This window comes from Canis aureus, chromosome 25 (assembly GCF_053574225.1).
Source record: "Canis aureus isolate CA01 chromosome 25, VMU_Caureus_v.1.0, whole genome shotgun sequence".
NCBI lineage: Eukaryota > Metazoa > Chordata > Mammalia > Carnivora > Canidae > Canis > Canis aureus.
In genome coordinates, this window is record NC_135635.1 from 18980821 (window position 1) to 19008790 (window position 27970).

At 39.3% G+C, this 27970-nt stretch overlaps 1 protein-coding gene and 1 long non-coding RNA gene across 10 annotated transcripts in view; one reads left to right on the forward strand and one right to left on the reverse strand.

Annotated features, from left to right (window-relative positions):
* Nucleotides 1–27970, reverse strand: part of FAR2 (fatty acyl-CoA reductase 2) — a 131918-nt gene that overhangs the window by 38377 nt on the left and 65571 nt on the right. For 5 of the 8 annotated variants that reach the window (XM_077870581.1, XM_077870579.1, XM_077870584.1 and 2 more), the window contains one exon: nt 6731–6959. In XM_077870581.1, coding sequence (XP_077726707.1) covers nt 6731–6919 — 189 coding nt within the window. In that variant the 5' untranslated portion in view covers nt 6920–6959. Of the gene's footprint in view, nt 1–6730; nt 6960–7375; nt 7497–13508; nt 13569–27970 lie in introns of those variants that run through there. The other 3 variants (XM_077870583.1, XM_077870578.1, XM_077870585.1) reach the window with 2 other exon arrangements.
* LOC144297039 (uncharacterized) lies at nt 7610–27644 on the forward strand. Of its 2 annotated transcripts, none has more exons than XR_013364069.1 (3): nt 7610–8532; nt 18607–18709; nt 25678–27644. It is a non-coding gene; the product is annotated as an uncharacterized LOC144297039 (long non-coding RNA). The 2 variants fall into 2 exon arrangements; XR_013364070.1 differs by lacking the exon at nt 25678–27644 and adding an exon at nt 21037–21215.

The following is a 27970-nucleotide window of genomic DNA, read 5'->3' on the forward strand; positions in this document are numbered from 1 at the left end:
TACAGTGATATATCTGGAACATATTTGTGTGTCTCTGGGTGTTTTCTTAGAGGGCCAGCTTAATTATCTTTATGAGGAAGTCCTCGAGAAATTGCCATTAATTCAGATCTCTTTCCTTCTATTGATATTTTCTTTTAAGTGCTCTGAAAATACTTCAGGAACCTAGTTATATATGAGAAAACCGATCCATTCTGACTTCTGGAGCCCTAGTTCTCTGTAGCCCAAGGATTAACAATAACCTTTTTTCCAAAGCATCTCCCACTTAATTGTCTCCCTCTGAAAGCACGGAAACAGGAAGCAAGAGGTGGTAGCTGTCCATACCATGAAAGGAAAGAAATGAATCAGATGCATGAATTTTGATAGATAGAGCAGATGTTCTCTTGACCCTTTTTTCCTGGGGTAGGAAGCAAAGGCAGACTGATAACATTTTAAATTGTTATGTCTTAAAGAAACGCTTCCAAGTCTCACATATCTGATATGATTAATCTACCTTTAAGAACACCGTATCACTTTAAGACAGGTTTGAATCCACGCATTACTATGTGTGATCAAAGAGATATATTGCTTAAGAGCAACACCAGGCCCAACGTAGGAATAAGGTGTGGCTGCACGTAAGTCACTTTGTCTACGTCAAAATAAGGGTAAACGAAAGAAGCTAAACTGGGTCTGGATTTGTGGCTTCCTGGAAGTAACACTAAACCAGGCAGGAAAGTTCCTCGGAGTAAAATCCAGGAGTGAGAGGGGCTATCTGATGGAAGTAAAGCTTGGCCTGGGCCCAGATAAGACCACTGAAAACCTGGAATGCACTGAAGTCGTTCATTCAATAAATTTGGGTGATGATCTACCAAGAGGACATTGGTAATACATGAGAGTACACAACGGAAAGGTCTCAGACTTGCAAGTTAAAGGGAAAAAATTGAGGTAATAAATGTGTTATTGGTTTTGGCAAATCTAATACATTTGAGAAGATGGTGTGCTATCTGCCAAACCTAAGACTCTCTCACTCTTACTGGATCTGACATGAGGAGAGCAAAAGCACACAGAATTACTCAGAAATCAAAGTTTTATGAGTGTATTCCCTAAAGTATAACCCTATCTTGGACGGCTAATTGTGGCAGCCCACATATTTGGAATAACTGACTTACACCTTTCCCAAATAGAGGAATTCTAACCAAATAGAGGAAAATTGGAATTCATATGGAATAGTCTCACTTTTAAAATAAGAAGCTGTAAAAAAATGTTAAACTACATTATTTCACTTCACTTGGGGTAGACGCCCAAGATCCGTCCATTCTGCATACTTCTATCTGACCACATAAGTCAAACATTTATGAAAGAATAATGAGTGCCTTTGCTACAAACCCAGAAATAGCTAGAAACTTAAGACATGTCCATATTTCAATCTGTTGAGCATTTAATGCTCTAGTAATTGTTTTGTATTAAGACACTCACTAATATGTATCTTCGATAGTTTCACTATAACAGTAAAGTCTTTTTTAGAGAGAGGACAGATTTTTAATTAAAAAAAGAAAAATACTTTTATTTTGAGGTTGAATTTAGGAGACTGTGAGAAGAAAGGCTTAGCAGAGAGGTAGGTATGTGAGCCTGAGCAATTAGAGAAAGCTAACTCCGGGGGCTGGACTTAATACTATTGGGACTACCTTGAAAGATATGGGGAAAAGATTTAAAAGTTGCAACTTAAAAGTATCTACAGGACTAGAAATGTAGAGTCCTAACCATTCTGGGATTTGGCAAATGGCTGCTGGTTGGTTTTTTTTTTCTTGGTTTTAAGTTACAATCAAGCTCCAGTCTAGTTATCTCTGCATTGGAGATGACCAGTCAAGTGCAATGTTTTGGATTATCAAAGTAAAAAGTTGATTATATAATCTTTTATATAAACAAAATCCATAAAGAAATTCTACTTTGCCTTTTTAACCCTATGTCAGTTTTGGTTTCTCTGCACTTAATTGAGTTCTGATTGATTACAATCCCAATTCAGGATCCTCTCTGAGATTATTCAGAATTCCCAGGTAGCTAATTTTTTAAGGTTGCCTCTGTTCTTGCTTTTTCTCTAGCTCAGTGATGCATTAAGATGACTTTACAAACATATATTTTGTCTAACATGCTTAGGGGTTCTGTATCAGAAGGCATTTTTCTGACCCTCTATTTTAAGAGTTGGTGGCTTTCTTCCGTAAAGGGCCAGACAGTACGGTTTCTGTTGTAGTGATTCAACTAAACTCATCATAGATCCCACAATTAATTTCCCACCTTTGGCAGCTGAGTACTGTTTTATTAACATTTCTTAAATAGTGGGAAATCATCTAGCTGTGGGATGACAAAAACGGTCTTTAACTGGACTTCCATCCCCTCAAAGAAAAAGCTCAAGCTCCCGTATTTGAATAAAGGGCTCAAATATTTGCTGAACCCTTGCTATGGTGCAGGCACTATGCTAAGTGCCTTTCCTGTGTTAGCTCACTGACATCTCACAACCGTGCAGAAGACAATAGCCATTAGTATCCTCATATGAAAATGGAGGCTCAGTTATGGAAAGGTACATTGCTTGGTAGGGAGAGGGCATGTGTGTCTGACTCCTGAGACCATGCTCTTCTCAGGATGCTGTCTTCCTAACATCCATTCTGCTGTGTCTTGATAAGTCATTTAGATGTTTTCCTTTCTCCATGTAGCTACTGTGCTGCAGGAGAAGATGGTCTTACCCCAGCCTCGGGGTAAGACTTATTGATCTAAGTGCACTGTTACTCTATGTGCCCAGCAGTTAGCTTAGATCTGGAGTTTCTGAATAAAGCAGTACCTCGCATACCTCATGCCATGGGGGTTGATGCAGAAGTGGACATGTAACCTAACACAGGCTGATGAAATATAAGGGGAAATCTGCTGAAGGAAATTCCAGAAAAGAGGTTTCATCAATTTTGAGAGCTTTAGGGAGAGACAGCCTCTCTTTATCCAAAGAATGCAATGAATCTTGTAACGATAACAACCATCTTATCAACATAACAAAACAAAACAAGACAAAACAAGACAAAACACCAACCATCTTATCATAACAAGGATAAAGCCAGAACAAAATGGCAGAGCCGAGAGATTCACAGACCAATGAAGCCAAAGCTCCAGGCAACTGCTCATTACTGTGGTCCTGGGGTTTTCTACTGTATAATCAATACATCATCCTTTGGGTTCTAAGCCAGTTTCAATGGAGTTTTCTTCCAACTGAAAATGAGCTAACTAATACAATTGTAGTTTTTCAGGATCTGGCTTCAGTATGCCTTTCTAGTTCTTAAAAACTCACATGTTTAGGGCCAAGCAAGCTACCCAGAGGTTCGCAAACACACCATACCAGTCACCCATTTGCAAGTGTGATTCTTTCTGCTTAGACTGCCCTTTGGTCTCCTCTCCCTGGAGATCTCAGGTTGCATTGCAGTCATGTTTTACATGACTATCTCTGTCACTTGACTTGGTTATCTCACTTTTATCTTCATGTCCTTTGTGCCTAGCTTACATTTGACACACAAGAAAGCACTTCAGTAAGTGTAGAATTAATAAAAACAATGCGTAGGATAGAAATCTGAAGCATGGTATGGTCTTTGTACACAATTATCTAGATCAATGCTGTCTAAAACCCTCTGTGATAATAGAAATGTTCTACACCTGCCCGAAAGCAGCCAGCAGTACATGTGGCTACTGAGCCCTGAAATATGCCTAGTCTGACTGAAAAACTGAATTGTAAAGTTCAATATTATAATTCATTTGAATTTAAATAGCCACATGCTCTAAGTAAAAATGTAATATAATCTGGAAAGCTTGCTGTTTGTTTTGTTTACAATTCAAAAAGTAGTCTGTTCACATAGTTTAAACATATAATCTTAAAGTTTGTCTTTATTATGGATTTTTAGTTTCACAATGATTATGAGCAATAATACCTTGTATCTCACAGACAGTCAGTAACTAATGACTGGGTTATTTGTTGCCTCCGTGCAGCTTTATTGACAGCAATCAGCAATAGCGTCCTCATATTCTGAGGTCAGCATTTGTGACTTGTGTAGTGGCAGCTTTTCAGTTTTGGAATACCCCAAAATAAAGCACATCCTTGTTTTCCCCCATGGAATACCATTTTGTAGGTATCAAATTCCATAAAGTGCCAAGAAAGTGGATATTTGCATAACCAAAGGCTTGTTTATAATAGGTAATAGAATTCTGCTCTCTTTTGTTATAAATGACAACATAGAATGGAGGTAGGTGTTGCCTTAAAAAATAATCAGACATAGTGTGTAAGCTTCTCAAAATTCTTTAGATGTCTAAGGCCCTCAAGAAATAAAAGTAATAAAAAAAAAAAAGAAAAGAGGAAAAAAAGAAAAAACCCACAAAATGGTCATGCAGACACGGCGTTTGACCACAGATACTAAGTTTTTCAGTCGTATAATGCACAACAGATTTCTTTCCTCCCATAATTCTTAGGTAAAGTTTATGAAGAAATCTATACAATAAACTCTAATTAGCATAACAGTAGAAAGTGAGGCACAGGGGATAGTGGTTAAAGCCATACCATACCTAATAATGTCGGACTTGGATCTGAATCCAGAAAGACTTGAGTGGGTGGAGAGAGACAGAGGTAGATAGACAGACGCTTCACAAATAAGAAAACTAAAACTCAATAAAATACGTGTCTTGCCCACTGTCCTACATCTACTAAATGGTAGGGCTGAGATTCGAACCCAGGTCAGCTGCCTTGAAGCCTCTGCTCTTTAAGCACCAGCTGATAACACACAGTTCCCGGGGAGGATATTGATGCTGCTGGTTTAGAGACTGCATTTTGAGAACCACTATTTATAAAGGTCAACAGCTGACAATAAATAGCCCAATAGTGGAAACAGGTATAGAGATTTCACAAGCCAGTTTCATAGAGAAGTTATATATAGTACAACCAAGATTTCCAGAACAAAAGTAATGTCATCGAAGAGAATAGTAGGTAAAGCTGCGCTGACCACAAGACTCTCTGCCACAATATTTATCTAGAAATTTATAAGCTGGCTACAAAGCTATAAAGACATGTTTGCTATGTGATAAAAACAAAGTCTGTTAGGGGTATATAGGTGAACAAAGCTGCCTGAGGAGGGATCTGAGACATTATTCTAGATTTTGGTTTTATGACACTTAGCCTTTTGGTCTTACTCTTAAGAACCACTGGTTACCACGCGGGCAGTGCAGGGGAGACGCAAGCATACTGGCTCGAGAGCCAGACTGAAGAGATCTGAAGTCTGACTTTCTCATTTCCTAGCTGGGTGACCTTGGGTAAGTTAACACTTCAGGTCTCAGTTTTCCCCTTTATAAAAATAAAAATTGAGGATACGAGTCATTCTTTCTTCACAGGCTGTTGCAAAAATCAATGAAATAAGACATGAGGAAGCTTTTGAATAGCGTCTACACCTACTGCCAGTAACTGGCAACTACTATTACTTGTCCCACTGTGGAGTCACGCCATGAGATGAAGGAGAGGCTTTCCTGATTCTCTTGATGATCATTTGTTGTTGTTTTTTTAAATTTACTCATTCATGAGAGACACACACAGAGAGAGAGGCAGAGACACAGGCAGAGGGAGAAGGAGGCCCTATGGAGGGAGCCCAATGAGGGACTTGATCCCAGGACTCCAGGATCACGCCTTGAGCCCAAGGCAGATGCTTAACCACGGAGCCACCCAGCCGTCCCTCTTTATGATCATTTGTACCAAAATCTCATCCTGGTGCCTGGCAGACAGATGTGCCCACCGGGGTTACTGGGTGTCTGCAGTGTGCTGTGCTGGAGGCACTGCCTCCGCTAGATGTGAGCATTCTGACACACAGGAAAGGAGACTGTAAGACAGTGTCTTCTTTACATTTTCCTCTTGCCAACCCTAAATGACCCCATATATTCTAAAGAGGACTGTAAACCAGACACATGCCTTTTTTCCTTCAACTCCTGTAGCAGTCCTGGGAAGTGTTTGCTGTTGCTCCTACTTTGAACACTGCACACTAGAGCTTCCAAGGTACAGTGACAATGGATTGAAAAGCCAGAATTTGAGCTCAGATACTGGTGAGACCAAAGCCAGTACTATCTTCAAGTTGGTAAAACATGGGAGGATATGCATAATCCTTTTTTGGGCTGAGAGGGTTTGCTACCCAAATGTTTATTTACGCATATAATATTTCATTTTGCATGTCCTTCCCCTGAGAAGAACCCTTGGGATGACTGAAATGCCAAGTGACCCAGAAGAAGTGTATAACACCTAAACCTTGGGTGGAGTTTGGGCAACGAGAAGTATTATCACATGGCTACTTAACTAATCCTATCTGTTCAGAACAGAACAGAACATCCCCAAATGGGAGGTAGGGGTGGGGCAGGAACTACCTTGAATCTAGAAGAAAGGTATAGGAAAGAGTTTTGTTGAATTCTGACAGCTTTTGAGCTTGGAGAGTCCACACTGGGGGTTTTGGCATTTGGACTCTTACTCAGTTATTTCCAGAACATAGAGTATCTGCTCACCTGCCCTGGCTAGGGCCTAGGCCCTCTTTCTTCAGTTACAGGAAAACATCACAGGTTTTCTGTGAGCAGCTGGTTGCCATCTTATTCTGTTTCCTCTCCTCTACCTGCCCAGGCATCCTGGCCCCCACTAGCAGTCTGGGGATGTCAGGGAACATTGTAGTGAGTCACCTTGTCCCAGGGTTCTTCCCCTAAGGCATACCTTACTATTTAGGATCTGGAAAACCCTCTGCTGCGTTGTCTGGCCAGCCTTGGGCCTCACAAGGATGTAAATGACTTTCAGGTCAGGGCTGGTGCGAAATAGCTTCTCCATCAACACTTTGCCCATGAAGCCTGTGGCCCCAGTAATGAGAATGGACTTGCCACTATAGAAAGCTGCAATCATGGACATGATTCTTCTCTTTGTCTTTTATAGCTCCAGAAAGAGGTTCCTGAAAAGGAAAAGAAGGAACAAAACATTACATTCTCGGAAGTTCTAAAATGCAGACAATCTAAAATGTTTCCAGTGCTTCCAGGAGTTCCGAATGCAGAAAAGGGTCAGAGTGAGAGCACCATATTTTAGTGACAACACGATTCATCTCAGTCAGTATTTATTGAGCCCGTTTTGCATGCCAGACTTTATGCCAGGAATTGCGGCAAAAAAATAAAATAAAATGAAATAAAATAAAATAAAATAAAATAAAATAAAATAAAATAAAAACGAATAAGACATGGTTCCCGCTCTCAAGAGATTCCTCGTAGCCTAACGGAGGAGACAGACATCTAAATAGATCATTAAGTATAATATGTGAGTGCTAAAACAAATGTGGGGTGTAGAGCAGGATCTGGAAATTTCAGGGAGGCCCACCCTTGCCTTGAGGTGAACTGTGTAGGCAGGGAAGGGCTGGAGTGAAGGTGTTTTAACCCAGAGCAAGAGCAAAGGTGCAAGGTGTGGCGGGCTGCACTGCCTGGAGGGAACAGAAGGAATTCAGTGTCACGGGAGTGTCGATGACACGGCTGGGAGTGGACCCATAACCTGTGAAAACAAAGCTTAGAACAGCCATTACATTCTTTTAAGAATTATGATGTAACCAGTATTTCAGCTGCAGTTTTCTTTAGAGAAAATCCGGGAGCAAATACCTTCTGGTTTCACTTAAACTAACGGGCCCTGGCCTACCCAGTCATTGCTGAAAAAATACATTTTCTCTTCCTTGAGCTGAAAAGGGGTCTAGTGTCCGCCTTGCCCTACGTGTTCCTCTTAGGGCTGAAACACTGCAGAAGACAAAGGGCAGAGAAGGTTGGCCGAGCGAGGCCAGGGACTGGAGGCTTTGTTAAGCCCCCAAATAGGGCCCAGGGAACACAGGGCTCTGGCCACTTAAGGCCATTGCCTGGAGCACTGAGAGACAAGAGACCTGGGAGTGGGAAGAAGCCAGATGTGGGCCTGGGGCCTGGGCCTCTCAGGGGAGGCACCACCTGCTCTTGGGAGGCCACGTGAAGTGTTATCTCTGTAAGTCTGGTTTTACAACTGTCCATTGAGAGCAGCAGCCAAGAACTTTGAAGGGAACAGTGCTGCGGTGTGAGTGTGGACTTCCTCTCTGTCCCTGTCACTGCCACCGGCAGCAGGTTCCCAGTGAGCTGCTGGGTGGTGGTGGGGTGATCCTACAGAACCCAACTCTGGCCCTGACATCAGAGCTCAGGAAGAAGAAGAAAACAAGTAGGAGAGTCAGCACCCTTCCTCGTCAATGGCAGTCAGGACTACCCTACCAAGAACTCCTTAAGGAACTCCTACTCGTCGTAATTTATAAATTGTACATAGCATCATAATTTATACTGTAAGGATCTTGAGGTTGTTCTTCGGCAGAACTCTTTGCCTTTGGAGGATTCATACACTCATGAATTTACTCAAGAAATAATTTTGAGTACCTGCCATGCCAGACTCTGTGCTAAACGAAGATAAACAGATGGCTGAGGCAAACAGATCCTCACACTCCCTTCTAGTAGAAGAGGCCAGCAATACAAAAATAGGTAAATATGTAGACAAGACAATTACAGACTGTTACAAATGCAAATAAAATAAGGACCAATGAGAGAAATCACATCCAAGCATCACGGCTATTCACTTTAGGATAGTTGGATTTCAAATCACTTTAGTTATATTCACTGAGTTACTACTTAAACCTCTTTTATTGGGGCACCTGGGTGGCTCAGACTGTTTAGCATCTGGCTCTTGGTTTCGGCTTGGGTCATGATCTTAGGGTTGTGAGATTGAGCCCCATGTCAGGTTCTGTGCTCAGCAGGAAGTCTGCCTGAAGATTGTTCCTCCCTCCCCCTCCCATGCTTTCTCTCTCTCTAAAATAAATAAATAAATCTAAAAAAAAAAAAAAAAAGAACCCTTTTATTGAGGGTGGATGTGAAAAACAGTATTTTGAAGAACACATCTGGATCTTGTGGAAAATGGCAATTAATCATAATGTTACTCATATTACAATCTATCCAATCATTTTCTCAAGTTTTTATCACTTGGGAAAAGTACTGAAGAGTCTTGCCTTGCCTGCCTGGAAGCTCAGAAAAGTGCTGTCACCAAGTTTGGAAGGCAGGATGACATCCTAGTTTAGCACACAGGGTCTAAGCAAGACTATCTGAAATCAAATCCTAGTTCTGCCACTTATTAGCTCTGTGACCTTGGGCAAATTATTAATCTCTCTGTCTTGTAGCTTGATTGTAGGTAAATGGGGATAACAAAAGTGTCCATGTAATAATGTTGAGCCAAGGATTATATGAGTCAGTATATTACAAAAACTTTTAGTAATCAAAAAAGTATTCTATCGGCACAAAAATAGACACGTAGATCAAGAGAACTGACTAGAGAGCCCAGGAATAAACCATGCTTATATGGAAAATTAATCTACAATAAAGGAGGCAAGATTATACAATGGAAAAAGTCTATTGATTAAATGATGCTTGGAAAACTGGACAGCTACATGCAAAAGAATGAAACTGGACCACCTTCTTACACCATATACAAAAATAAACTCAAAATAGGACTAAAGACCTAAATGTGAGACCTGAATCCATAAACTCCTAGAAGAAAACACTGGCAGTAATTTCTTTGGCATTGGCCATAGAAACATTTTTCTAGATGTGTCTCCTCAGACAAGGGAAACAAAAGCAAATATAGACTATTGGGACCACACCAAAATAAAAAGCTATTACACACCAAAAGAAACCATCAATACAAAATGACAAGGCAGCCTATGAATGGGAGAAGATATTTGCAAATGATGTATCCAATAAGGGATTGATATCCAAAATATATAGAGAACTCATATAAGTCAACATCAAAACCCCCCAAATACTCTGATTAAAAATGGGCTGAGGACAGGAATGGACATTTTTCTAAAGAAGACATATAAATGGCTAACAGACAGATGAAAAGATGCTCAACATCACTCATCATCAGGGAAATGCAAATCAAAACCATAATGAGTTATCACCTTAGAACTTGTCAGAATGGGAAGAATCAAAAAGACAAGAAATAACAAGTGTTGGTGAGGATGTGGAGAAAATGGAACTCTTGTACACTGTTGGTGGGAATGCAATTTGGTGCAGCCACTGTGGAAAACAGTATAAAGAATTCTTAAAAAAAAAAAAATAGAATTACCAATGGTCCAGTAATTCCACTATTAGGTATATACCTCAAGAAAACAAAAAACCCACACTTATTTGAAAAGATATCTGTACCTCTATGTTTACTGAAGCATATTTGCAATAGCTAAGATATAAAAATTACTTAAATGTCCCTCAATAGGTGAATGGATGAAGAAGATGTGGCATACATAATATACAATGGAATATTACTTCGTAAAAAGAATGAAATCTTGCAATTTGCAACAATATGGATGGACCCAGAAGATTAACGCTAAGTGAAATAAGTCAGAGAAAGACAAATACTATAGTATTTCATTCACTGGTGAAATTTAAGAAACAAAGCAAACAAAGGAAAAAGAGACAAATAAGCAGATTCTTAAATACAGAGAACAAAGTGATGGTTGCCAGAGGGCAGGTGGGTAGGGGGATGGGTGAAATAGATAAAGGAGATTGAGAGTACATTTATCATCATGAGCTCTAAGCAATATAAAAATTGTTGAATTATATATTGTACATCTGAAACTAATATAACACTCTGTTAATTATACATCAATTAAAAAAGAAAACTCTTAGAGATATTACCTATAGTATATATTCAGTAAGTATTAGTTATTAATATAGTCACTGGTTATACATTTTTTTCCTCTTAATAGTTCCTGTTTTTTCCTTTTGACATTTATTTTAAGTGCTCTATCTTATGCATTTTATATACCTTCTTTTGGAAATAGGAGATGATTTACAACTCAATCAGTCATCAAGCCAAGTAAACTGTTTTCCCCAAATGCAACTCTACTTGATGATAAACCTTGCCAGTTCCTTTATGTATGAAAATGTTTCAGCACCATACTCCTTTACTATATTTGGTCTAAATGAGCATGGCTGGAAGGAAAACATAGAAGAGGAACTGAGTTTGGATAGAGTTATCTCCAACCTCCTTTGTTCTAAAGAGATCAGATGCTTGTTTTGCACTCTTATATGCTTTAGTGTTGTCATATTTTCTAGAAATGTGAATATCCTTTTAAGAAATTTTGATCCCAGACGCAGTTTTGTAACCTGTGACAAAAATTTTTTAGGAAGCAGGTAGTATATTTCTAATGAGTTCATTTCTTGATAGGACAAAGGAAGACTTGATGTGTCCCCAAATAATAGAATTTTCCTGCTCTGTCTGGAGTCCAAATACTTCTCAAACACACCAAAACCACGGCAGAGTACACTGAGTTCTCTGACAGGAAAACAAAACAAATCAGTATTTCGTGGCACTCATTACCCAATTTTCAAGAGCAGGTGGCAGAGGAGTGTGGCCAAGACTCCAATCAAGGCAAGTGACTCTGAAAAATGTCCAAGAATTCCTCATCCTCAGATCAAAGCTGTATCAGAGATGATTTTCTACTTCTTGCCCCACTCTCAATATATGGCGTAGTTCCTGGCCTGAGAAACTCTTATATAAAATTTGACTCTCTGAATTCTGTTCCATATATTAAACTTGCAAAGTCTCGGAATTACTAATCCTGAATATAATTCATTAAAATAATTATTTTAAAAATTAATTTACATTCAGTAATGGATGATAGGCAACTGTAGAAGGAGGAATATGTTTAGGACCAGCTGACCAGTCATGGTTTGCCTTTCATATCTTTTGATTGCCAGCGCAGAGAGCAAAGGAACATTTCCTGTTCCTCATGCTCATGATATGGCTTGTAGGAAGCCTAAGCCACTTTGACAATTTTCAGAATCATCCTGTGTAACGTAGGGTATATGATGCTTGAATGAAAAATGAGGGGGCCTCTGAAAGTCAGCCAGGGTATTTTTATTGAATGTCTACTATGTGCCAGAAACTATCTAGGTACTGAGAATAGTAGTGAATAGGCTGTAGGCAGCTTAGAGTCTTCCTTTCTATTCTGGAGCCTTTTTTCTCCTTAAGATCATTTCTCATGGTCATGAGTAGAAATAGCTAGTTTTTACTCTCCTTTTGGTAGTAAAATGAGGCTGTTCTCATCTCTAGAGAACAGATGTCAAAATACTGAATCATGATTGTTGTGCCAAGCTATATACATTTTTTTGCACGTTTCAGCATATGGAAATAATTCTTTGAGTGGTTCTTCCGGAAAATAAAAAATTAAGATTCAGATACTTAAGGGAGACTAGTTTATCCAAATTTCTTGATAGTCTTTAGAGAAAAGCATTTTACAAAAAGAAACAAGGTGCTTCCCCCTCCCTCCCCCAGGAATCTTACTTAACCAAGGTTTCTTGGTCTTGGCACTATTAATGTTTTGGGATGGATAAATCTTGGTGGGGGCAGGGGGAGCGGTTGTCTGGTACAATGTAAAGTGTTTAGCATATAGCTGCGTCCCAGGCCTCTACTCACTAGATGGTAATAACATCCTTCTTCCCCAGCCAGGCATGACAACCCAAAATGTGTCTAAGATTTGTCAAATGTGATCTCAGGAAAAACTGAGAATCGTTGTTCTTGGACCTTCTTCAATGCTCATTTTATAATAGCATACCACATTCAAAGTCAATATTCAAGGCTTAAATTTCTGCTTGTGAAACTAAATACAAAGAGGATTTTACCTCTATTAAATTGTTCATAGCTACATACATCTACCCAAGCAAACATGTGTGCCACATGTGTGGCAAATCCTGATTATACTCAAAGTGGAGATGAAGGAAAACTTCTTCAGATAAAGATGTTATACTTTTTTTCAAACCAACTTTCTTTTGGTCTCTGTGCTTTAAGTTAGACTAGGAACTCCACCTTCCATACAGAATAAGCTTTTCAATTTCACCCAATTATGGGCAAGCTTAGGAAAGAATGGTAATTGGAACAGCGTGAGATCAGTTGAGGAAAACCATCAGTCTTGGTTGCTGAATATAAATAATACTATGGATAAATTGAGCCAATATCATCTCTATGTAATTCTGTGCCTTCTTTGAAGATTCAAAGATCCTGTGTGTGTTAAGAGATAAATGAGGTAGGCAAATGGAGTGTTGGTTGGCAATGGACACGGTAATATGGGCCGATCTATTGAAGAAAATTGATGCTATTTTGTAAAATTCAGCAAATGAAAGTTGTTCTGCTTCATCAAAACTGAACGGTTGAAATTATCCCAATATGTGTGTTGAATTAATTGCATAAATGCATTTACAAAATATTATTCAATGAATAAAAGGAGACCACATAAGTTTGTGAAAATATCATAATGTCCATTACGAATACCTCTGGGAAAGATTGGCAGGTGAGTGAAATAAATGACAGTAGCTGTTTAACCGCGTGATAGGATTCAAAGGAAAGAGTCTCATTTCATATCTATAATTTCTTTCCATGATTTAAAAGGTAGTTTAATAATACATACTTTAAAAAAGTAGTTCTCAGAAAGTAATGGCAGGCAGTATTTTTATACTTTCTTCTTTTGCTGTGGACACAAAAAGGTACAAAGAAATTTGCAAAAACAAACCTCCTTAGTTTAAAATGTACTTAAATTATTTTTTAAAGTGTGGCTCAACTGACATTACACGCTGTTATGGACTGAATTATGTCCCCTGCAAACACATATATTGAAACCCTACCCCCTACTGTGATGGTATTTGGATATAAGGCCTTTGGGTTACAAGAGGTCATCAGGGTAGGGCCCTAACCTGACAGGACCTGTGCCATAATGATAGTAAGAAGAGATACCAGAGAGCAGTCTCTCAAAGAGGCACCATGGAAAGGCTGTGTGAGTCCAGAGAGAGAAAGCAGTTATTTACTATGTGAAGAGGAGAGTTCCCACCAGAAACTGAACTTGCTGGCCCATGAATCATGGACTTGTAGCCTCCAAAACTGTAAGAAAATAAATGTCTGTTAAAGCCACCCAGTCTATAGTATTTTATCATAGCAGCTTGAGTAGGCCAATGCACACACAGACACACATGAACAGAGACATGAACATTTCCAAATGAGTAAAATAACTTGACAATAGTTCCTATCACTCTCAGTTCTGGAGCAAACCTGTATCATTTTCCCATCTGGCTTTAGGAACTCAAAATTAATCACATTAACACAGTCTTCCTAGTTTCCTTCTGCTTAGCTCATTAGTAAGTCTTCAAAGAACCCTCCAAATTTAACAAGAATTAAAAAGGAGTGCCCCCCCCCCCAAAAAAAAAGGAGTGGCCCCTGGGTGGCTCAGTTGGTTGAGCATCCAACTCTTGGTTTCAGCTCAGGTCACGATCTCAGGGTGGTGAGATGGAGCCTGTGTTGGGTTCAGTGCTCAGTGGGGAGTCTGCTTGAGACTCTCTCTCCTTCTGCCCCACCTCCCCACTCATACACTCTTTCAAATAAATACATAAGTCTTAAAAAAATGAAAAAGAAAATAATATGACCTAAACTCATTATTTCATCATAATTGATTAAATAGGTGTGTGGACTGCCTACTATGTGCAACACACTGTGTTAGATGTGACTAATTAATACGTAAACATTTTCTCTAAATAATAAGGCATTACGAAAACACATGGTATCATAATTATTGATTACAGGTAAGTCAAACAACAGGCAGCATATGAAGATTCTAAAATGGTATCAAGAGAGTCACAATCAAATGAAAATCTTGATGCTTCCTATTTTATCTTGATGAATTATAAATTGGGTCGGGTTATAAATAAAAGGATGCTTGATCTATTAACACAATGACCAAAGGAACCCAACTGAATAGATAATAAGCTAACCTACTTTTTCATGCTCTGCTTAGAACTAAAGACTATTTTTTTAAAAAAGATGACAGGACATAGAATATCTATGTACCTACCCATCTATCTGTAGACAGAGGGAGAAAGAGAGACAGAGACAGGAAGGAGAAAGGAGGGAGGGAAAGGGAAAGAGAGAGGGTGGGGGAGAGACTGGGACAGGGAGAGAGAGGGAAGAGCAAAGAAAGAGGGAGAGGGAGGGGAGAAGAAGATGGGGAGAGAAACGGAGGATGATAGATTTAAGAAATTAAATGCAGATGTCAGAGGAAGTCTTTAAAAAGGCGTTCTTAAAAAATTGACTCATGAGATTATGGAGGCTTGGTCAATCCAAAATCTGCAGGTTAGAGATTCAAGGAAAAGTTGCAGTTTAAGGTAAAAGGCAGAATTCTTTCTTGGGGGAGGTCAGTCTTTGTTCCATTAAAGCCTTCAATTAATTGGATGAGGCCCACTCACATTATGGAGGATAATCTGCTTTACCCAAAGTCCTTGATGTCCATGCTAATCTCATTCAAAGAACACCTTAACGGAAACATCCAGAATAATGTTTAACTGGTATCCAGCACTGTAGCCTAACGAAGTTGACATATAAAAATAAACATCATAAGTCCACTCTTGTCAACTTTATACTCACAGAAATCCAAATAAACTCATACTTCTGTCCAACATTATACAACTATTTCGCATACAATTAAAACACACTTTCCCCAGAAGAGAATGCAAAGTCTTTGGGTAATGTTTACTCCTCTTCTTAATATTCCATAACTTAAATACTATGACATAAAGTTGAAAGTATTTAAATACTATGATATAAAATCAATACATGTTATGTTACATGATAAGAGGATCAGATGGTAAGGAAAACAAACATTTGTTTTATACACACACAATGTATTCATAATAAAACAAGAAAATATAGTCATGACAATTACAATCCTCATTTCTATAATTAGTCACATGGCTGCAGCTGGTGTTTATAAATATCTTCTTCCACTGTCCCCTCAGCAAGCACATCAGCTGGCTATGATTCTTTACCTGGTAGGATAAAGGGCCTGCGCCATCAGTAGTCCTCCCTGCACTGGGTTATTTCAGCTTTCCATTAACCTTAATCACAGGGCACAGTACTACTAAGAGATACTCTGAGAGATCTCCTGTATTTCAGACCTACTCTTCTTTTCTTCCCTTGTGAAGTAGCAATGGAATTTCCCCTTTGTAGTCAGGATCAGTCACCCCAGCCCACCTGGAGGCTCTCCTCTTTGCCTGTTGATTCAGAGGCATGAGGAGTCCAAAGTGGCCTGGCAGCCATCTAAACTTCCAGTTCAATGGAATCATAGTTACATTTCCTAGTGGAACCATTCTTTCCTTGCGAACTAAGATCTCTAGGCCAGCAGAACATAGGGTGATGGAGAGAGGGAGAAAATTTTTGCTAGTGTGCCACTAGGATAATAGTGAGTGGTGACACTCTCATATCCACCCCAAAACTCCTGGACTCCATATCTTGGATATGGGAGAAAATAGCACCATCTATTGGATGCTGATTCAGAGCATGTACAGCCTTCTGGAGAACCTTGGCCCAGTCCTTCAAGGTAGTGCCACCTGGCTGGCACTATAAATGAGTCTTCTAAAGGCCATTCCACCATTCTATCAAACCAGCTGCTTTGGGGTGGTAGAGAACATGGTAAGACCAGTGAATTTTATGAGCATGAGCCCCTTGCCACATTTCATTTGCTTTGAAGTGAGTTCCTTGATCAGAAGCAATGCTGTGTGGAATACCATGATGGTGTATAGGCATTCGATAAGTACACTCATGGTAGTTGTGGTAGAAGCATTACATGCAGGGAAAGCAAATCCACATCTTCTATTTCAGTAAGAACAAAACACTGGCCCATGATGGAAGTAGTCCAATGTAATCAATCCATCTCTAGGTAGCTAGCTTATCACCCTGAGAACTCCGTGTTGGTTTCTGCTGCAGGCAAATTGGGCACTCACCAGTGTGTTTGTAGAGAAGTTGGTTCTGGTGAGCCAGTCTGTGTTGCTGAGCCCATGCATAACCTTTATCCCTGCCACTATGATCACTTGGTTTATGAGCTACTGGGGCATAACAGAGGTAGTTGGATATTCACAGAATAGGTCATCTTATCCATTTGATTATTAAAATCTTCCTTTGCTATGGTCACTCTTTGGTAAATATTCATGAGGTACACAAGTATCTTCATATTTTTGTCCATTCCATATGCCTCTTCCCCAGTCTCTCCTGTCATAAATTTTCCAATCATGTTTTTTTCAAAGGCCCTGACCACCCAGGCAAAATATTGGTCACAGGCTATAAATTAGTACACAGTTGCAAATCTGGCCATTTCTCCTTGCAAGTAAAGTGAATAGCCAGGTGCACTGCTTGACATTCTGTTCACTGAGTGTCACTTGACATTCTATTCCCATTGTCCTTCAGGCGATGTCCCAAAGAGAAGCAGTTGTTCACTTTGTGTGGTAACTATATATCATCTCTTCTTCTTCCACCAATTGTTTATAGGGATTTCCTCACGAGGTCATGGATGTAGGCTGAGAGAGAAAAAGTAGCATAGTACTAGTGGGGACCACAGGCATTTGGGCCACTTCTTCATGTAAATTACTTGTGTCTTTAGGGCTTTCTTGGGCCTGATCAGATACATACAATTTCTATTTGATGATGAAGTGCTGGTGTGCATGCCCAACTCTATGGTTGGGGAGTAAGATAAGATCCAGTTCATGATGGGCAGCTCAAGTTGCATGATAGTTTGGTGGCCCATGGTTAGGTGTTCAGTCTCTATGAAGGCCCAATAGCAAGTCTAAAGGTGTTTCTTAAGAGGAATATAGTTACCTACCCATAAAGGATGGCAGGACTGTACTCTCAAATCCTGAGAGTCTGTGGTGTGATTCACCAATAGAGTCCTGCAGAAGGCACCAAACAGCACCTCTCTCTGCTAGGGACACTTGAAGCACCAATGGATCTGCTGGATTATATGGCTTAAGTGGCAGGACAGTTTGCACTGCAACTGGGCCTATTGCAGAGCCTTATCTTGTTCTGGGCCCCACACAAAACTGGTAGCTTTTTGGGTTACTCACTAAATGGGCCAGCACAGCACACCCAAATGAAGACTATGTTACCTCCAAAATTCAAAGAGGCCCACTAGGCATTGTGCCTCTTTTTTGGTTGTAAGATGAACCAGATGCAGCAACTTACCCCCTGTCTAAGAAAGGATATCTCAATGTGCCCTACAACACTGGACCCCTAAACTCTCATTGAGATAGAAGGTTCCTGAAATTTATTTACCACCTTCTGGGAAACAGATAGCTTACAAATAAGTCTACAGCAGTTGCTACTTCTTGCTCACTAGGTCCAATCACATAATGCCATCAATGAATGTAATGATCAAAATTACATCTTATGGAAGGGCAAGGTGATTGAGATTCTTGGAAATTAAATTATGGCCCAGAACTGCAGAGCTAATAGATCCCTGAGGTAGGACAGTGAAGGCGTCTTGCTGGCCTTGCTAGCTAAAAGCGAGCTGCTTCTGGTAGTCTTTATCAACAGGGATGAAGAAAAAGGCATTTGCCAGATTAGCCACATATCAGGCACCAGATGTGTCAATTTTCTCAAGCAATGAAACCACATCTGGTATAGCAGAGTCACCACCGTGTTAAGCTTATGACAATCCACCATCATTCTACAAAAGCCATCTGTCTTCTGTACAGGCCAAATAGGCAAGTCAAATGGGAATGCGGTGAGAATCACCACCTCTGCATCTTTCAAGTCTTTGATGGTGGCACTCGGCTCTACAGTCCCTCCAGGAATGAGGTATTTCTTTTTGTCTACTATTTTTCTAGGTAGAGGTAGTTCTGTGGCTTTCACTTGGCCATTCTTACTCCACAAGTCAGGGAACCAATGTGGGAATTCTCCCAGTTGTTAAACATATTTTATATGTATAATAAATTATAATATTTAATAATATATATTTAATATATATCTAACAATATATATTTAATATATAAATATATAAAATATAATATTTATAAATTATATATATTTTTTTCTTTTTTTTGAGAGAGAGAGAGCGAGCATGTGAGCAGGGTGGGAGGGAGGGGCAGTGGAAAATGGAGAGAAAGAATCTTAAGCAGGCTCCATGTCCAGCATGGAGCCCAATGCAGAGCTCCATCTCACCACCCTGAGATCATAATCTAAGCTGAAATCGAGTTGGAGGCTTAACTGACTGAGCCACCCATGTGTTCCTCAATTATGCCTTTCTGAACTGAGCAAATAACCACAGAATGAGTTCAGACATCTACTGAGCCCATTGCAAGATGGTTCTAACCTAAAACCCCATTGATCACCTGACCTCCATAAGCTCCTATTTTGACCAAAAGACCAGAGTGACATTTTATTTTGGGTTCCCTAGAATTAGTGTCAATTCAGAGCCAAAGTCCAGTAAGCCCAGTGTCCTTGAAAGCTCATTTCCTTTTTCTCCAATGTGCAGTTACCCTGATTAAAGATTGCATGTCCCTTTGGGGATAGCTGGAGAAAGATTAACAGAATAAATTTTTAGCAAGATTCAGAGGTTCTGTTTCAAGGGGACCTGGCTTCCTCTTCATTGTGGCTCATATCCGGGGATTGATCAAGGGGTCATAACTCTGTTTTTATGATTCAAGTTAAAAATTTTGTTCAGTTGACCTTGGACTTTTCTGCTCATACAGATCAAGGAAGAATTTAGTAGGCTTCCTATATATTTCACTTCTAGGAACACCATGATCAACCAGTCAATGCCCTAGTTCTCTACAAGTCAGACTATTCTGATTTGTTCTTCATTCTGCTGTTCATTATGGAACCATGACCACTTTGACTTTGGCAATTAAGGGTCATCATTTGGCTTCTGCTGTACCAGGATCCCCACTCCATTTAGGTCTCCCAATTTAATGACAGCAGTTCCCACTATAAATTCTGGCCTGCAGAGAAGAATGATCACTGAGCTCTTCAAGGATGCTGGGGCTCCCCTCACAAATTTACTTCTGTAGTCTGGCCAAATTGACACATAAAATGAACCAACACAATAATTATATTTTCCTCTAACACATTCACCATATGCAGGACTTCTCTCACAAATTTTAAAGAACAAAATCCTTGCTATATGGCTCAGTTGCTGAACATAAAATACATATTGAGAGGAAGGAAGTTTTAGTTATTTGGAATTATTTCTCTTGTCTGGTTTTCCACCAAAGTATTCATTATCAGTAAACTCTTTTATCTCTAAATGGACTCAGCTTAAGTAACAACAATGAAAAATTATGCGAGGTGTAATTTAGGTACAGTGAGAAGAATACTGGTGTAGGTGTTAGCCACAGAGCACATTTTATTTCTCGGTTTTCTAATGGTCATGTAACTTTCAATTTTGAATTTTGACAGTTCTAGGACTCAATTTCTCCTGCTGTTAAATAATATTCTATCTGAGAGCAGTTTTAATAATCAAATAAAGTGATAAGCAAGAGAGATTATTATGCCAAGTGTTATCTGATCAGAACAGAATGATGTTTCTCTTGTTCTGGATGTTACATGCTATACTATTAATACTACTTAATAGTCCAAATACCTCTTGTTTATTTATTAATAGATATTGAGGATACCTCTTGTCACCCAAATTAGATAGTGAAATGCTTGACACAGATGTATTTTATACTGTATTATTCTTTACATGCTAACTAGCGCAGTACTGTGCAATGAAAAGTGTCTTAATAAATATTAAGTCAATAAATGAATGATTCAGAACTGAAAGACTGATTCCTTTAATCAGTGAATAAAAAGTCAGGAGGTGGTTCACAAAGCCCTGTGGGTATTTGAATCATCTAAAATTGTCCTATAACCATACTCCATTTTCTGAAATTCTGATTTAGAAAGTCTGAGGTAGGGCCCAAGTAGAAGCACTTTAATGACTAGTCCATGACTTCACACCTAAGTTGGAAGAGAGATTTAGGTATAAGGAATTTAACTGAGTGTGTTCTGACACCAGATCATGTTTTGTACCTTAGCCTATATCTTTAATGTAAGCCTAGGTTGTCCCTGTGATTCATTTTTTTTTCTTAAAACAATACAAAAAAATAATCTGCTTACTTGCGAGCTCTCATTTCTAATAATAGTAGGATGTGGCGAACACAGGATGCTGCAGAAAGTAGCTGCAGTCCAGCCAGAGCCTTTGTCTGAACTTCATCTCTGACCTCCCATTTGTGCTAAGATTGAAAGACTTTCTGCGTATTTACTACCAGCATTGGAGTTCACAGCTGTTACCCATAATAACACATGTGTTGAAAGAGGTGGAACGGGGACACATCTTTTCAAATAAATAACTAAAGCTTTAAAATATTATTATTTTTTTCCTCTGTTTGCTGCTTCAACCAAAAGTTGAAACAAATAGCCTCTTAAAAGATTTTTAAAAATACAGTTCAAATATATGCACAGAGAGTAGAATAGTATACTGATGACTAATAAACATATTGCATTACCCCAGCATGAGAAAAGTTACATATCAAGGTGTCCTAATTTCTTCTAATAAGATACAGTCTGCACTCATATGGGTTGAAAGACTTATTCAGACACTTAAGTAGACTCAAGAAATGAAGTTTGAGATTTCTATTTCCCAGTCCATACAACCGTATCTCAATCTGTTATTCAATCAGGGAAACTACATGGAAACAAAATAGTTGGGATGTGTAAAAGCCTTTTTTTTCTTAAAGATTTTATTTATTTATTCATGAGAAACAGAGAGAGAGAGATAGGCAGAGACATAGGCAGAGGGAGAAGCAGGCTCCCTGCTGAGCAGGGAGCCCAATGTGGAACTCAGTCCAAGGACCCTGAGATCATGACCTGAGCCAAAGGCAGACACTTAACTGACTATGCCCCTCAGGAGCCCCAAAAGGAAGTTAATTTAATGTCAAAAAATCAATAAATTCACCAAAAAGACAACTTGATTCATAGAATAACACTGAGAAATTGCTATAAAACCACAGTCCAAATTATTGTTTGCACCAAAATGTCATAATGGTATATATGGTTCTTTAACAGATACCACTGTTTCTGTGGTTAACAGGATATGCCACTGTCAATGATTAAATGCAGTATTTATTAACTGTACCCATCCAAAGAAAAGTCACAGCACTAGTCACCTCATGTAGGGAGATTTCCGGAGCTTAGCCATTGCCACATACCAACTAACCATTCTTGAACCACATGGGAAATTATATTTTCTAAAAAGGTTAATTAATTAAATATAAATCAATAGTGCAAAAAATAAATAAATAGTGCTCACTTCAGCAGCCCAAATACTGTATATAAATCAATATGGTGAATTGGAAATCCTTATTTTCTAATGGAATTTACTGATCATAACCTGTGCCAATAAGTTGACAGTCTCTCAGGAAATACCTAAATAAATATGAACATACTATTTGGAAATATGCAGTTAGGCCTTTATGAAGGATTAATTCTGAATTAAGGCTAATGCTTTTCTTTACAATTCTCTGCGTAGGTTCTTAATCCATGCCAGAAGCACAGCAAGTACAAACAGCGCCTATTCTTCTCTGATGATGTACAATGACTACTAAAAATCCATAAAATTTGTAATCATTTGTCTTGAAAAGAAAGTTCCTTATAGACCTGAAAAAAAATTACTTCATGTCCATATTAAACTGTGGGTAGCAGCTACACAGTATCAGAAGAAAAATAACAGGTTTTGTACAGCAAAGTGCAAGCTATCAGAAAGACCCAATCTATCAAAGTTGTGTTTGGGACAGCTTCCTAGGCTTAATTGTTTAATATCACTTTCATGGAGAAAAAGAAGCACTCTGCTCTCTCCTCTAATTATCATGTTATTTAAATGGATACAGACTTCATTTTACACTCTTTGGCAATGGTTATTAATGTGCCCTAGCCAATCATATCACCTGTGTTTCATGTGTTTTTCATAGTTTTAGTGGTATATTAAATCCACTCTCTGTTCATTTTACTGTGACCAGGGATAGAATATCTTTCATATTCTTAAGGCTGCTGTTCATAGTCTGACCTCTGCTGCCTATCTCAGAATTTATCGGCCAATGCAACGTATTAGCAATTACCTGCTTCATACCTAGAGCAAACACCATGCTTACTTATCAATAAAAAATGAATTTTGATTCCATTTCCATTTCTACATACCCCACCCCAAGCTATGTGAAAGATGTAGGGCTAAGGAGAAGGAAGGTATGAGAATTCCCAAGTCTGAATTTTTGTCTGCCTTCTAAGGGCCTGCCTCCACCTACCACATTCTATCTTAAATATCTGTGTACACGAGTTTTCTGCTGACAAGAATAGAAGTTCTTTTCAAGGGCAGAGACTGTAGTTATCGTTTTGTGCTTCAGACCTTATAACTGAATGAATAAGTTCCGCCAGACCCTGTCTTCAGCTGCACTTGTGTTCATCATTGATCTCACATCATAAACCAAGCTCTTCGAGGGCAGGAATAGTAGATTCACTTTTTAGCCCTACTGCCTGAGAAATTCTGTGTGGCCAATCAGTGTTATGTAAGTGACCGAATAAATGAACAAATGGATGGATAAATGGATGTGTGGGGATGCAGTGCACACTAGTAATGGCTGGATGCTAAGCCATGTCTCTTGTCTTGAAATCCTTGTCCTCGAGGACTCTGTCATACAAAAGGCAAGAAACTGTGCCTGTCATGTGGATGTGTATGGTCTCCAAAAGGCTGTGTGAACCAACTGGCTTGGAATATATTTCTGTGAAATCATTTGAATAACTTTAACATTTTTAAAGTTCAAATTTGGTACCACTTCACATGGATGCTAATAAGAAGTTACTTTGAGTCATCTTTCCTGCTCATTGAACAGTGCTTTAAAATTCCATTTAATGTGTTCATTCACATTTCCTTTCCAGAATTCTGCATTTGGAGGGGGAGAGATGGTGACCAAAATAGTCATTTGTGACTTTGCCTATCATTATAAATTCTGTGACCAATCGCTTGGTTATTTTTAGTTCAACCAGATTTTAGGAGTTCTGGTGAAAAAAAAAGGAACATACGGGAATATCTAAATTACATAGCAAGTAGTAGGCAAGGTGACACCTCTTATTTTCATAATAGCTCCTTGATCTAAGTTGGGAAATTCATCCATTTATTCACTTATTCATTCATTCAACTGCTGGTTACGTATATACTATGTTGCAGGCATCGTGGTAGATGCTGGAGATACAGTGAGGAACAAGACACCTACCTGTTCAGGATAAGGTGCCTTGTCTCTCATCACATGAGAATTCTTGTCATAGAACCTCTAATACCTGCAATAGCTTTAAGCTCATTTGTCTCCCCAGATACATCCTAAACTCAGGATGAATTTAGAAACCTATTAAGACTTAGGAGTTTCTTTTGGGCTTGGACAGTTCCCAGGAGTGAAATGAATGGGATGAACAATTTCAGATTCTCCTAACAAATTCACAGGCAATTTGTCTACAACTGATATGCCTTTCCAACTGACGTAATTCCTCAGGAAGAACAAGCTGACTTCCTCCACATTCACCCAGTTCTGATCCAAACTCCAGCACCGACATCAAGAAAAACGTATCAGATAGAAGTGGTTTCAAACACCTATAGAGACTGTACTTCTATTTAATGAGCATGTGGTACATGATCACACCGTGATGATGCTTTTCATGGGTGCAACTAAGAGACTGACTATAAAAATGGGCAATGGCCAGATCACGTATAACAACAGAGCTTGTTCTCATTTGGTTAGTCTTCATTTATTTCCACATAACCATTACACTCATTTTACAGATAAGAGAATTTATAGAGATTCACTTTGAATGGAGCCATCCAAGTGGGAGAGCAAGGTTTTGAGCCTGATCTAATTCCAAAGTTATTCTATTAACCTTTATTCAAAGGTAGAAGAGATAAAGCAGCTTTTCCTCTGCTGTCCTCTGCTAAACTTTATTTGTATTTTTGGAGTACTTTTATCTTTTCTCAAAAGAAAGTGATCCGGGTATATAAGGAATATTAGTCTACCGGCCTGGTAGTTCAATAGAAAAGTTCAATTCAGAAGCACTATTAAGAGTGTAAGGAGGTATTGAGGTTGTCATGGTGACCCTGAGTCCGATTTCTTTACCATGATTTGAATATATGAACAGGTCTAGAGCCCAGTAGGTGGAGAGACATGAGTTGTTTGTGGAGAAAAAGTCTTGTGACTCTTGTGTTGTCACTGATCCATGGGACCACGTAGCTGCCCACCTCTGCACATCTTACTGAATTAAGGCAATTCCTGAAGGTGAGCTTCTGTTTAACTTTAGAAGCATTTAAAATTAACATGCGAGGACACCTGGGTGGCTCAGCGGCTGAGCATCTGCCTTTGGCTTAGGGTGTGATCCTGGGGTCCTGGGATCGAGTCCCACATTGGGCTCCCTGCAGAGAGCCTGCTTCTTCCTCTGCCTATGTCTCTGCCTCCCTCTGTGCGTCTTTCATGAATAAATAAATAAAATCTTAAAAAAAATAAAAATAACATGCTAGCTCTAGAATGCATACTTTTAGCAGGTGTATAGTCGCTAATTTAGAGTACTGGGTAATCTTACTAGTACAATGGTGTTCAGAGGGCAGGAAGGACAGTTGATTAACGATAATATAATTTTAAGGAAAAGAAGCTTTTATTTTACTCACTACCTTTTGTCATTTTAAGCTACCTAGTTCTAATGGAGTAAAGGTGCCAAGGTTAATGTCTCAAACTCACACAGACTCTCCTCTCCAGTGCACAGGAATCTTTAAGTTTTGTGTCAAAATCTGCGTGAATCCTTTTGTGCAACATGAAATGCTCTGCATTGCATCGGAGGCACAAAGCTATCCAGAAGCAAGTCCATGCTGAGCATTCGGACTTGCAGTCCAAGAACAGAAACAGAGGCTGCCCCCGACATTGGCCATGTTCCGCTGTCACGGAGGACACCGACTGAAGCGATTCTCTGAAGACTGGAGAGGAAGGGGAGTTTCCTCCCCACTCCGGACATACGCCTGGGGGCATCTGTCACACCCATCCACTGTTCACTCAGGAATCAACCACTCCCTGGGGCGGCTAAGGGACCTTGGCAGGAATGAAAAGCAGGAAGGACAGACAGCATGCCACACAAGCCCTGCTGCTGGAATTTGCAACAAGAAAAAGAAGACTCTTTGCTTTTCATTTCAAATGTTGACACAGGAAGGAAAGAAATGCTTTTACAATTCATACCTTTTTTTTTAAGTGACTCAGAATATAGCATTAAAGGAAATACCGGGAATATTATCAGGTTGCAGTGAAGGCTGCTAAAACATGAAATACGAAAATAAAAAAATAAGGAGATTGAGCTGGAGAGGCAAGAGGAGGGATGGGGAGAACATTTTTTTTTTCTTTTTCTCTGAAGAGAAGGAAAAAAAAACTGAGTAGTATATACCTACAAATAAGAACCATAACTGTGCAGATTACCTAGGTAAAATAAATCTAAAATTTACAGAAATTTCTCCATCAGGTTCTTGAGTATGTATTTTTAGATTTCTGTCAAAAAAGGTAAAAGTCACAGGAAGACTAGAGGAAGAAAAAAAAGAGAAGCGGGGAAATGCATTTTAGCCACTGTTTACACACATACGTAAACATCACACATATGTGTACACATACATACACTTTATAAATGTAATACATACAAAACTTCATCTTCCTTTAGTACAAATTCAAAATGGCATTTTCAGAACTAGCTTCATTCAATGAAGTCCCTAGCACTTTAGAGAAAGTCATGTTTATCTGTGAATAAATGACATAATGCAGTGACCCTTTCCAACTATATAGGCTCATCAAAAAACCATAACTGGGGACGCCTGGGTGGTTCAGCAGTTGAGTATCTGCCTTAGGCTCAGGTCGTGATCCTGGGGTCCTGGGATCAAGTCCCGCATCAGGTTCCCCACAAGGAGCCTGCTTCTCCCTCTGCTTGCGTCTCTGCCTCTCTCTCTGTGTCTCTCATGAATAAATAAATAAAATCTTAAAAAAAACATACCTGGAATTGGTGTTGGCCTAGATGTTCTTAGAAGCCTTTTTGCCTTTTTAACAGATATAGTGTCTTCTCAATAAAAGCTTACAAAGAGAAAAAAAATAATGCCAATAAATTACACCTAGAGAGCTGTAATTCAGAGGAAAGAGAAAGGCAGGAATACTTCCTAGGAAGATCACAATTTTTTTTTTCCAGGAAAGTATGGGCAAGTTTAGTCATGACAACCATCACCTCTCACCCACTCTATGAAAGACAGAGAGAGGAGGAGGAGGAGGAAGGGAGAAGAAAGGAGGACGAAGAGGAAGAATTCTAGAGGGCAGAGAGAAGGCCTGAATATGATGGTGAGAGAAGGAACGTGAACCAAAAAAATCTGTGCTGTGCATTATGAAGCAAGAACAATTAAGTGAAATCAAAAAACAAAAATTCCTGGGGCACCTGGTGGCTCAGTGGTTGAGTGCCTGCCTTTGGCTCAGGGCGTGATCCCGGGGTCCTGGGATGGAGTCCCACGTTGGGCTCCCTGCTTCTCTCTCTGCTTATGTCTCTCATGAATAAATAAATAAAATCTTAAAAAATATATATGTATGTATTGATATATAAAAATTGATACATAAAATAGATACATATAAAATATATAAACATAAAAATAAAAATATATTTCTTTCTCTTTTTTTCTTTTTTATTCATAGAGACACACACAGAGAGAGAGAGAGAGAGAGAGAGGCAGAGACACAGGCAGAAGTAGAGGCAGGCTCCATGCAGGGAGCCTGATGTGGGACTCGATCCTGGGACTCCAAGACCATACCCTGGGCCGAAGGCAGTGCTAAACTGCTGAGCCACCCAGGCTACCCTAAAAATAAAAATATAAATAAATATGGAGTTGATTCATCTAGTGGTGGCATGCTGAGTAGACAATCTAGTCAATTAATGCTTGTCTTCTTGATACCAAGGGCAAGTCTCTGATAGCTCTTAGGAAATGCAAAAGGGCTTCTTGCCCTTTCTAAGGCTGGTTTTTCAGCCACTACTTTGATTATG